Below are 12007 nucleotides of genomic sequence, written 5' to 3' on the forward strand. Positions count from 1 at the left end.
GGCCCTGCCTTGGGGGCCGCCCAGCTGCTGTGTTAGCAGCACGATGGCAATTCTTTAATTAGACCAAGCAGGGTTTTCTCGGACGGGGGTGGGAGGAGGTGTGTGGGTCTATTGGGGGAAACTGGGTCACCTGAAAACCAGCAGTCAAGAGGGAGCTGTCCTGGAGCTCCAGCTCCAGGGAACCTAGAGGGGTGAGGCAGGAGGGGCTGGCAGGGAGAGCAAAGTCAGAGGAAAATGTGCTCTGGCCCCTTTTATTGGCCCTTGGGAGGCACTGTCCTCACCTTGCTGCAGGGGGCTGGGCAGTTGCCCTTAATTCTGTCCTCCCGAGCGCACTGCCCTAGCCAGGGAGGACACTGCAGTGACTGCCTTCTGTCTGCCTGGGGCCTGATGCCATCTATCCAGTGGCTAAGGACTGTGCCTGTCTTTGGCCCTGCTGTACCCCTAGCCATCAGCACAGTCCTGGCATGGGATAGATACCGATACCCAGGAAATATTTGTCAGATGAAATCATGAGTGCCCATGAGTGCTTCCCTTATAAAATTGTCATTGGCCATCAATAGCCCGCTGGATATCCCAAACGCCAATCACTTACAATTTTTGCCAGCATTGAGTGCCATCATTATTTCATATTTTTGGCAGCCACCTTGCTAGTTTTCCACGGAAGTGGATTCATTTCAAAAGGAAATCTTACTTATTTTTTTTATCACCACCATAAATAAACAGTAACTGCGAAAACAAATCCACAGAAAACAAAACGATGTTTTCGCCTTCTATCCCCAACGCTGTGAGCCTGAGGCCCGCCTTCTCTTTGTTTACAAGGGAGATTGACAGGGTTATAATGATGTTTAAGGTCTATGAGCACCCTAGGAGACACGGACACTGTCTCCTGGAGAAAATCTGATGGATTAGAAAAGAGGCGAAGAAGAGAAGTTGCTCTTTCTCTGAGTTCCCGTGATGTTAAATCTTGTCCCATACTTTTGAAAATTTTCTTGGAGTGGATTCTCTTTCCACACTTAGGGAAACACTTGGCTAAGAAGATGGCTGGGAGTCCTTAGAAAAGGATTAAGTGCTTTAATTAACAGGATAAGTGATTGGTATGCTTCTTATCTTTAGTCTTGGCAGGCTTTTGGTACCTCTCACTTAGTGGGTGATCAGTAAACACTCAATATTGCAAAAAGGAGTAAGTGTGTACAGAATGTGAGGGCCAAAAGCAATCTTGTGGAATACTCGGGCCGATCTGACCAAAGGGGAAACGGCGTTCTCCAGTGAGTGATGGAGAATCTGCCGCCTCCTGAGACCACAAGCCCCTCGCTGAATTGTTTGTTGGGCTGCTCTGAGGACAGGTGCACAGCACTGCGCCCCTGCACCCTGTCCTGTTCTTCCCTGGGGAGATACGTAGAGTCTCTTTTCTTTCTGGGTATTTGGAGACTGCTGTCTCATTCTGCCTAAGACGGGGCTTGCGAACTCAGATGACCACAGGAGCCGGCAAAGTGATGCCAATTAGTGAAGGAGGTCAGGTGGGGTAATGGGTGGGAGGGTTGTGTCCCTACCTGCATGGGACAGTCCTCCTCCGCATCTGCGGGTTGTTGCCGCGTGAGCCCCGTGTGGCCGGTGCTGAGATGGTCTAAGGAAACCTGAAGATCTGATTTTGGATGTTAAAGGTTCAAGTTGTAAACATTAGCAATACATTACAGCGTGATAAAACATGGTGTGGTCCAACACCCAAGCAGCGGCCAGCCAAATGCGATGTGGACCAGGGGGCTTCCCAGTGAAGTCTGGCCTCTCGCCACAAATTGCCCTCCCCCCCCGCCCCGCCCCGCCCCTTCTTCTTTTTGGGCTGAGCAGCCCATTCTCCTCAAGCCATGACTGTGGGTGTTGGTCCCTAGAATTCCCTCCATGGTGGTCAGCCCCTCTGCATGCCTTTAAACACCACCCAGCTTCCTCTCTGCCTGTGTCTGTCCTTTTCATCTGGCAAACTACTCTTCCTCATCATTCCTTTTTTTAAAAATTTTAATGTTTATTTATTCTTGAGAGAGAGAGAGAGAATGTGTGTGAAAGGGAGAGGGGCAGAGAGAGAGAGACACACAGAGTCCGAAGCAAGCTCCAGGCTCCAAGCTGGTGGCACACAGACCGACGCGGGGCTCAAACTCATGAACCCCAAGATCACGACCTGAGCCAAAGTCGGATGCTTAACCGACTGAGCCACCCAGGTGCCCCTCCTCCTTCTCCTCCTTCTCCTCCTTCTTAATGGTTGTCCCCTGCTCTGGAGAGCCTTCCTCATAACCCCAGGCGGACTGGCTCTTCCATTTTCTAGCTGGGATGTGACGCTAGGTAAATTACTTAATCTCTCTGTGCCTCAATTTCCCTCTCTGTGAAACGGGGATGATGATAGTACCTACCTCATTAGATTGCCAGGCGGATTAAAAGATTTTGTAGATACACTGGTAGACAGACAGACAGACTGGGGTTTCCTAGAAGGTAGAGCTAGTCCGTGTTCCATCTCTGAAGCAGGGCTTGTCACAGAGCAGGTATGCGTTCAGCGTTTGATCACTTGAGGAAGTGGGGAGAAGTGACTATGTGGTCCGCCAGCTCTGGCCATCATGATGCGATGATGTGGTTGTGAATACAGCGCTTCCGAACGCCCCACTTTTGAAAAAGGCAACCAAAATATCTATCTAAATGGCTAAAATACGACACAGCGACAGCACCAAATGCTGGTGGAGGAACCGGAATGCTCGTACATTGCTGGCGGGAATGAACGATGGTACCGTCACTCTGGGAAACAGTTTGACAGTTTTGTTTTGCTTTCACATAGAACTAATCACGTCATTACCGCATGGGCCAGCAGTTGTACTCTTGGGCATTCGCTCCAAAGAAGTGCAAACTTGTATTCGCACAAAGCTTGCACATGAATGTGATAGCCCCAAGCTGGAAAGAGCCCAGACATTCTTCGGTGAGTAAAGGGTTAACACACCGTGGTACATCCGCACAGTGGAACCCTACTCATTTTCGAAGTGACAGAATTCTGGAGATGGGGACCAGGTTAGTGACTGCCAAGGGCAAGGACGGGAGTGCTTTGAGAGAAGGGAGGTTAGGGATCCTCGGGTGATGGAGCTGTTCGTACCTCGACCGTGGTGGTGGACACACAAACCTACATGTCGGATGACGTTGTGTAAAACTAAACACACACACACAAACGAGTTCATGTAAAACCAGGGATTTTTAAAAAAAATTTTTTTTTTAACCTTTATTTATTTTTGAGACAGAGGGAGACAGAGCATGAACAGGAAAGGGTCAGAGAGAGGGAGACACAGAATCTGAAACAGGCTCCGGGCTCTGAGCTGTCAGCACAGAGCCCGACGCGGGGCTCCAACCCACGGACCGCGAGATCATGACCTGAGCCGAAGTCGGACGCTTAACCGACTGAGCCACCCAGGTGCCCCCAGGGATTTTTTTAAGTTTATTTATTTATTTTGAGAGAGACAGAAAGAGCACAAACGGGGGAGGGGCAGAGAGAGTGGGAGAGAGAGAATCCCAAGCAGGCTCTGTGCTGTCAGCGTGCAGAACCTGACCCGGGGCTTGAACTCATGAAACCGTGAGCTCATGACCTGAGCAGATATCAAGAGTAGGATGGTTAACCGACTGAGGCACCCAGGCGCCCCAAACCTACTCTGAATGGATTGCCAGGTTGTGTCAATGTCAGGGTCCCTGGTTGTGATCTTGTCCTACAGTTTGGCAGGATGCTATCATAGGGATAAACTAGGTAAACGTTGCATATTATTTGCCACAACTGCATGTGCACCTACAACATCTCAAAATAAAAATTTTAATAAATTACTTTAAAAAGCATTGCATGGGCGCCGCCTGGGGGGCTCAGCCGTTAAGCATCTGACTTCCGCTCAGGTCGCGATCTCGCAGTTGGTGAGTTCGAGCCCCACATCAGGTGAGCACGAGTCCCGCGTGGGGTGGGCTCGCGCCTCCCTTCTGGTGAGCTCCAGCCCCGGTTCAGGTAAAAACACAAGCCCTAGGTGAGCCCCACTTCTCTCTCTCCACCCCCCACCCCCGCTCCCCTCCCCTCATTCACTTGCATCTCTCTCTCTCTCTCTCTCTCTCTCAATAAAGAAATAAAGAAATAAAGCATTGCATGGTATTCAAAGCAAAACGAAACAAAAAGCAACCAAAGGCTGTAGGCCTGCTGTTTGTTTGTGTTTTTTGTTTTGTTTTGTTTTGTTTTTTTGCCAAGTCTTACCTTCAGCTTCTGTTTACATTTGAATCAAGTTTACTCGGACCCTTAGGGCTTTTGCCCTCCAGCCTGGCCAAGCCAGCCCCTTCCCCATTTGCTTGTCTGCCCTCCAGACTGGGAGCTGGGAGGGACGGGAAGAACAGCCTGGCCCAACCTGAGCTCCCAAGGGTCCAGGCTAAGGCTGAAGCCTGGTCTTTAGCGTCTGGAGGATGGACAGTCTGGGAGCAGAGCAGGGAACCCAGAAGACCAGTGATCACTTCCTGAAGCCCAAGGCTATCCTGACTCCTTGGGACCAGCAGGCATTAAGGCATTATGCAAATGCAGACCTGCGCCAGTCTCCAGTCTAATTACCCAACAGCCCACAATTATCCACCAGCCTTGCTGTGACTTCCCGGATGGGCTGCATTTACATGTCCCTGATCTTCCTCCAAGCTGTTTCTGCTGTTAGTTGTATAACGCTTTTTGGTCAGCTCTCTTTATTCCTATCAGTTCTGGGAGGTGGCTACAACATTATAAAGGCGGGAAAACAGGCTTAAAGAGGTGCGAGTGATTGTGCCAAGACCCTTTCCCTGTGTGTGAGAACCCATAGGGTCTGTGCTGAATGAGGGACAGGGACCCGCTGGAATGAGATTGAAATTTTGTCGACTTCGTGGTGTTCAGGAATCTAGGAGATCAAGAGGTGTGATTTGTTTATTTATTCTTTAAAAAATTTTTTCTTTAACGCTTATTTATTATTGAGAGACAGAGAGACAGAGCACGAGCAGGGGAGGGGCAGAGAGAGGAGGAGACACAGACTCCGAAGCAGGCTCCCAGCTGTCAGCGCAGAGCCCTACGCGGGGCTCGAACTCACAAACCGCAAGATCATGACCTGAGCCGAAGTCGGATGCTCAACCGACTGAGCCACCCAGGCGCCCCTATTGTTTATTTATTCTGAGAGAGAGAAAGAGAGAGAGAGAGAGAGCACAAGTGGGAGAAGGGCAGAGAGTGAGGGAGAGAGAGAATCTCAAGCAGGCTCCTAGCTGTTAGCATGGAGCCCAATGTGGGGCTCAAACTCACAAACTGTGAAATCGTGACCTGAGCTGAAACCAGGAGTCGAGGCATAACCGACTGGGCCACCTAGGCGACCCACAAAAGGCATGATTTAAAAGAAAAATTTAAGGTCATCCAAAGAAGAAAACTTGAACTAAGATGTTCTAGACTCCGGTAGGTAGGCAATTATCAAACTTGCCCAAAGGGGTCTTAGGACCCCTTTATGCTCTTAAAATTAAGGATCTCCAAGAGATTTTGTTTTTGTGGATTATATCTGTCAGTATTTACCATATTATAAATTAATACCGAGATATGTAAAATATGGTATTAATTCCTTTAAAAATGACCAAAACCCTTTATGTGTTATAGCAGTATAACAAGCTCCTTATATGTTGTAACACTATAACAACCTTCTGTGAAATAACAATGCAACCCCCAAAAAGCAGTAATTATGCGGCGCGACGGAGTAATCACGCAGCTAAGGCTGCAAGGGTCACCATATTGCCAATAGATAGGTGTATCAAATCAACGCTTTGCGCCCTAGACTTCCGCAACGTTATAGGCCAGTTATATCTCAATTTAAAAAAAGGAGTAAAATAGAAAAAGCAAGTGCTCTCAACACGGGGCGAGCGACACCCTCTGATCGGAGTTTTGAGCCTGACCGGCGTGTCCATCTGTGTCTCTCTCCCCGCACAGGCCCCACCATGAGGCCCCAGTCCCGCAGGAGCCCCAGCGCTCCGCTGGCACCCGGCGCACCGCGCTAGCGCCCCGCCGGGGAGTGGGGAGGCGCCAAGGCCATGGCCAGCCACGTGGACCTGTTGACGGAGCTGCAGCTGTTGGAGAAGGTGCCCACGCTGGAGCGGCTGCGCGCCGCCCAGAAGCGCCGGGCCCAGCAGCTGAAGAAGTGGGCGCAGTACGAGCAGGACTTGCAGCACCGCAAGCGCAAGCACGAGCGGAAGCGCAGCACGGGCGGCCGGCGGAAGAAGGTGTCCTTCGAGGCCAGCGTGGCCCTGCTGGAGGCCTCCCTGAGGAACGACGCCGAGGAAGGTAGGCCGCTCCGCCCTCGGCCCCGGGCGCCCCCCGGGGCTGGCCTCCAGGGGCTGCGCGGCGGAGGGGTGCCGGCGGGGTCTGGCCCCCTCCCAGGTTTGGGCAGCCCCGCAGGTGCTAGCAAGGGCGCTTACTTCGCGGGGCCTGAATTATCGGAGGCTTTTTTTTTTTTTCTAGCCTTTGGCTGATGAATTCCATGCTGATTTCCCTTCCCTCCGTGAATGTTTAGGACCCACCCCCCCTTGCGCATTTCTATTCCAAGTGTGGTGAACAAATTGGATCTGGTCTTGCCCCTCCAAGAGCGCCATACTAGAGGATCTTGCATTTAAGGCCCTGTTGGGCGCCCCGCCACCGCCCAGGGCGCTTCGTGTGCGGTTGAGTTTTGTCTGGCCCTGGCTGCAGAGCCGGGCGGGTGTAGAGGTTAATAGCACAGGCCGGAAGTTAGACTGCCCTCACTTCTGAAGCTGGCTTTGTCTTTTAGACCCGGGGTGACTCTGGCAAGTAGGCGGCTCACTTCGGTTCTCTGTACCTTAGTTTGCCCCTCTGTAAAGTGGGGATAAATGCTAGTATCCGCTGCAAGGCCTTGCTGTGAGCATGAAATGAGGGAATACCCCCGAGTTCTTGGGCATGGATAGTCTCTCATTCTGTGTGAGGAGTTATTAGTATGTTTTATTTTATTATGTTATGACTATAGTTTATTTCATTATATTTATATAATGAATATATGTATATATATAATGTTTGTCTAATATACTATTTATATGTGTAATTATGTTTATACATAGGGTGTTCATAAAGTCTGGAAACGGACAAATATATACAATGTTGTCTAGGACATTTTCACTCTATAAAGCGAACAAATAAATGAGCACGAACACACATAGAACAAACAAATGAACACAAACACATATAGATACACTCATAGAATCTGTTTCCAGATTTTATGGATACCCTGTACTTGTTACATTTTACTTAATTATGGTATTACCTGTCCTCCATCCAGATATCACGATACCCTAAAGACACATGTAATGGGCACCCATGTTACAGATAGGGAAACTGAGACCCAGAGAGGTTCAGAGCCTTGACCGAGGTGGCAAAGCTGGGACCAGAAAGCTCAGGATGCCAGCTGTTGTCGCTGGTCTCATGGCCTCGTGGGTTTGTTTCCTGTTATATGAATGACTGGAGGATCCATGATTTGACCAAAGCTCTCTTCTCTGAACGTGCCCGGTCCTTGTGCAGCTGAGGTTTGCGTATGTGTCCTGTGCCCCCTCCAGTCCCCTCCTTCTGTACAGGAGTCCTTTCTGGCTGTCCCTGGAGAGGCCTAGCCATGCTTCCTGGGTCCCTCCGGCCTCCTGCCTCTGCACACCCTTAGACACGTGGTGCTAAAATAGTTGTTGAAAGAGGGACGGCACTTTCTGCACTAGAGGGTGTTGGGTTTTTCGCACATTGCTCCTCAGGTTCTAGCACCTTCTGAGAAGCACAGTTCTACTGCCCCGGCTATGGTGTTCTGGGAACTGAGCAGAAGCATTCCCGGAACCACTCAGCTGGAAACCTCTCAGCTGAGAGCCTGGGGTGAGCAGCCTGGGGGGGGGGGGGGAGGTGGGGAGAGAGAGAGAGAGAGAGAGGGAGAGGCTTGAAATGTCAGGCTCAGGGGACCGGCCCTGCGAGGCTCCTTCCCACACGAGATTTGCTGGGTGACGCAGCAGACCCATCCCACTCAGTGGGCGACACATCAATGATGTCTGATTTTTGTCGTGGGTGGCGGTTCATCATCTCTTCTTTTGCCGCTCGTCTTTTCCTCCCTCTTTCCCTGACAAAGCCCCACTCCCCTCCCTGAAGGGGCTCTGTGAGCTGGCTGACAGCTCAGAACAGGGGCGCCTGCCCGGCCCCAGCGTGGGCCCCACACCCTCATAGGCGCCCACGTGCCGCTGAGAAGGAGCCCTGGGCTCGGGGCCAGGACCTCGAGCCCCCTTGGCCTTGCATGTGATCTTGAGCGGCTAGTTTCACCTCTCTGGGCCAGTTTCTGGGTCTGTAAAATGGAGTTTTGAACCTTGTCCTCAAGGGGGGGTGTGGCAAGAATTAGACAAGATGCTGAATGTGACAGCTGTCGGAAAAGTGACGCTGAACGCAGCCCCAGGGTGGTGGGCATTTTAACCCGCTTTTCCCCTCTGTGTGTGTGTGTGTGTGTGTGTGTGTGTGTTAACACACTTTTTAAAGAACCCAAATATCCATAAACACATTCTTCTTCTAAAACTCAACACAGAGGCATACACAGGGTCCCTCCCTCCACCCCTTCTTTCTTTCTGTTACTTTGATGTGCTTCCTTCCAGGCGTTTTTCTTATTTACCTGTGTGTTTGTAGACTTGGAGAACTCGAGAGGCTAGTTGGGGTTTTTTTGTTTGTTTTTTTTAATGTTCCTATATTTTTGAGAGAAAGAGACAGAGCGTGAGTGGGGGAGGGGCAGGGAAAGAGGGAGACACAGAATCCAAAACAGGCTCCAGGCTCCAAGCCGTCAGCCCAGAGCCCGACGCGGGGCTTGAACTCATGAACCGTGTGATCGTGACCTGAGCTGAAGTCAGACGCATTACCAACTGAGCCACCCAGGCACCCCTGTTTTTGTTTTGTTTTTACCCAAGTGATGATACACTGGATATGTTACTCTGCAATTTGTTTTTCCACCCACGTTTTTCCAACGTGTCTTGGAGGTGTTTTCATGACGGTACCCTGGGATAATAGATCTGTATTATTCTTTTTAACTGCTGTGTAGTATTCCGTGGTTTGGATTCACCAGAATTAAAAAAAAGTTTTTTTTTTAATGTTTATTTTTGAGAGAGAGAGAGAGAGTGGGGTTAGGGGCAGAGTGAGAGGGAGACACAGAATCCAAAGCAGGCTCCAGGCTCCGAGCCGTCAGCCCAGAGCCCAATGCGGGGCTCGAACTCCCGACCCGCGAGATCATGACTTGAGCCGAAGTCAGATGCTCAACCAACTGAGCCACTCAGGCGCCCCATCAGCAGAATTTTTGAACTGGTTCCTCATTGATAGGCATGGAGGCTTCCTCAGTAGTTTTGCTTTGGCCCAAGTGAACGTTCTGTGCACACAGGCAGCTGTGTCTCGAGGACGGATGTGGGAAAATGGAAGAGCTGGAGGCAAGGACATGTGTATTCAATTTGAATGAGCAAAGTGCTGGCCCCTGGGGCCAGCCGAGCGAGGGTGGATGGCCAGCGTACTGGGCGCTGTGGTGGGCCGTGGGGTGGGGTGAGCGGTCCCCCCGGGGTCCTCAGGTGGCTGGGTTTGGGCAGGGGCGTGAAGCTTCCATCAGGCAGCCGGCAGTCTGGCCGGGCTACGCTCAGCTCCCTGGCAGCATGACAGAGCCCGCTGCTCCCAGCTGGCTGCGATGGTTTCTATGTGCCGGTGGAGCTGGTGTTGGGGAGGCTGCAGGGGCGTCAGCTCGCGGCGGGATGGGAATGGGGGTGGCAGCTCCCCCGCTCCCTTCAGCTCACAGCAGTGGCTGAGTCAACCTTCTCCACCTGCCAGGGCAATGTGAGTCGACCCAGAGAAAGGCAGCGTTGGGGAGGGACTCTCTGTATTTCCTTCTCTGGCTCTGCATTGCCTTCAGGCTAACGTCCGGGCACCAGGGACCCTCCTTGGCCTTGGACCTGCCTGAATCCCACCCTCAGGCGCCCTCTGCCCAGCATCGCCCCATCCTCCAGCCATCTCCCATTCTTCCCATACGCCCTGCGTTCTCTTACCTCCCCGCCTTTGTATATGCAGACCCCTCTGTCTGGAACACTCTTTCCCCTGACTCCTGTAACCCTAGGGGTTGGGTCTTGAGTCTTGGGGAGCTGTCTGTGAGCCTTCTCTGCACCCCACTGCACTGCCAGTGAGAGCAGTAACTGAACAGACAAGCTGGCGTTTACTGAGAGGCTGTGCAGTGTCGTGGCCAGGAGCAGGCACTCCAGAGCCATTTCTCCAGGATTCAGATCCCACCTCTGCTGTGTCCCAGCTGTGCAACCGTGGGAAGGTTACTAAACTTCTTGGGGCCTCAGTTTCCCCGTCTGTGAAAATGAAGATGATATAATACACCTGCCTCAGAAAATTGTCCTGGCGCTGGGGAGCCGGGGTGGCTCAGTTGGTTAAGCGTCCGACTTCGGCTCAGGCCATGATCTTACGGTTCGTGGATTTGAGCCCCGCGTCGGGCTCTGTGCTGGCCGCTCAGAGCCTGGAGCCTGCTTCGGATTCTGTGTCTCCCTCTCTCTTTGCCTCTCTCCTGCTTGCCCTCTGTCTCTCAAAAATAAATAAAAACGTTAAAAAAAAAGAAAGAAAAAGTTGTCCTGGGGTTAAATCGACTTTACAGATGTTGGAGTGGCATGCTAAGGAGTAGATGAGTGCTATAAATTGTTGCAATTCTGCATTATGCGTGGTCTCCACTTACATAATCCGTTTCTAGTATATACACCGATTGTCATCATTACTATTATTTATCGAGTGCTTTACTTTGTATCAGACGTCATCTCAGTTCATCCTCACAACAACCCTCTGAGGTAGAGAGTCAAATCCCATTTTTTAAAAACAGCTCTATTGAGTTTTAATTTACATATCACAGAATGTGCCCATTTTAAGGGTGAGATTCGATGATTTTCAGGACATTTACAGAGTTGTGCGCCCATCGCCACAACCCGAGTTTTGAACATTCCGTCACCCCAAAAAGACACTTTGTGCCCACTTGTAGTCACTCCTGTCCCCAGCCCTAGGCAACCACTAGTCTGTTTTCTGCCTCTGTATCTTTGCCTTTTCTGGAATGTTCCACGTACATGGACTCAGCTAATATGTGATCTTTTGCGATTGGCTTGTTTCATTTAGAGTAATGTTTTCAGGGTGCGTTCAGGTTGTGGCATGTATCAGGACTTTCTTCCTTTTATCGCCTTTTAGTATTCCATCGTATGGATATGCCGCATTTTGTTTCTCCGTTCACCGGTTGAGGAACATTTGGATTGCTTCCACCTTGAGTTATGATGAATAATGCTGCTAAGAACAGTTGTGTGCAAGTCTTTGTGTGGATGTATGTTTTTATTTCTCTTGGGTGGTTACCTGGGAATGGAATTGCTGGGTCACATGGCAAATTTCTTTTTTTTTTTTTTTTTTAATTTTTTTTTTTTTAACGTTTATTTATTTTTGAGACAGAGAGAGACAGAGCATGAACGGGGGAGGGGCAGAGAGAGAGGGAGATACAGAATCGGAAGTAGGCTCCAGGCTCTGAGCCGTCAGCCCAGAGCCCGACGCGGGGCTCGAACTCGCGGACCACGAGATCGTGACCTGAGCTGAAGTCGGACGCTTAACCGACTGAGCCACCCAGGCGCCCCCACATGGCAAATTTCTGTTTAGGAAACCGCTAACCTGTTTTCCAAAATGGCTGTACCATTTTGCATTCTCCAACTTCAGTTTGGCTATGTCACTTGCCAAAGATCTCTTAAGTTTTTAGTGTCAGACCTGGAACTTGAACCCAGATCTGGTATCTCCGAAGTCCGTGCTTTTTAGCATCTCCTGCTTTGGATTTTCCTGAGAAAACGAGAGAGCCACTCACCTGTGGTTCTGATCTGTCTCTCCTGGGGCCTTAAGGCCCTGCTGCTTCTGCTGGCCTCTTGGGCCCCTTGGATCGGAGGGGTCCCTGGATAAGCTCTTCATCCC

General features: G+C 50.8%; 1 protein-coding gene across 3 annotated transcripts in view; it reads left to right on the forward strand.

The window, feature by feature from the left end:
• PPP1R16B (protein phosphatase 1 regulatory subunit 16B) overlaps window positions 1-12007 on the forward strand; it is a 98679-nt gene that overhangs the window by 22178 nt on the left and 64494 nt on the right. For 2 of the 3 annotated variants that reach the window (XM_058685592.1, XM_058685593.1), the window contains exon 2: window positions 5969-6319. The exons of the other annotated variant lie outside the window; for it this stretch is intronic. In XM_058685592.1, coding sequence (XP_058541575.1) covers window positions 6070-6319 — 250 coding nt within the window. In that variant the 5' untranslated portion in view covers window positions 5969-6069. The remainder of the gene's footprint in view (window positions 1-5968; window positions 6320-12007) is intronic. 3 annotated transcript variants of the gene reach the window in all.

This window comes from Neofelis nebulosa, chromosome 9 (assembly GCF_028018385.1).
Source record: "Neofelis nebulosa isolate mNeoNeb1 chromosome 9, mNeoNeb1.pri, whole genome shotgun sequence".
NCBI lineage: Eukaryota > Metazoa > Chordata > Mammalia > Carnivora > Felidae > Neofelis > Neofelis nebulosa.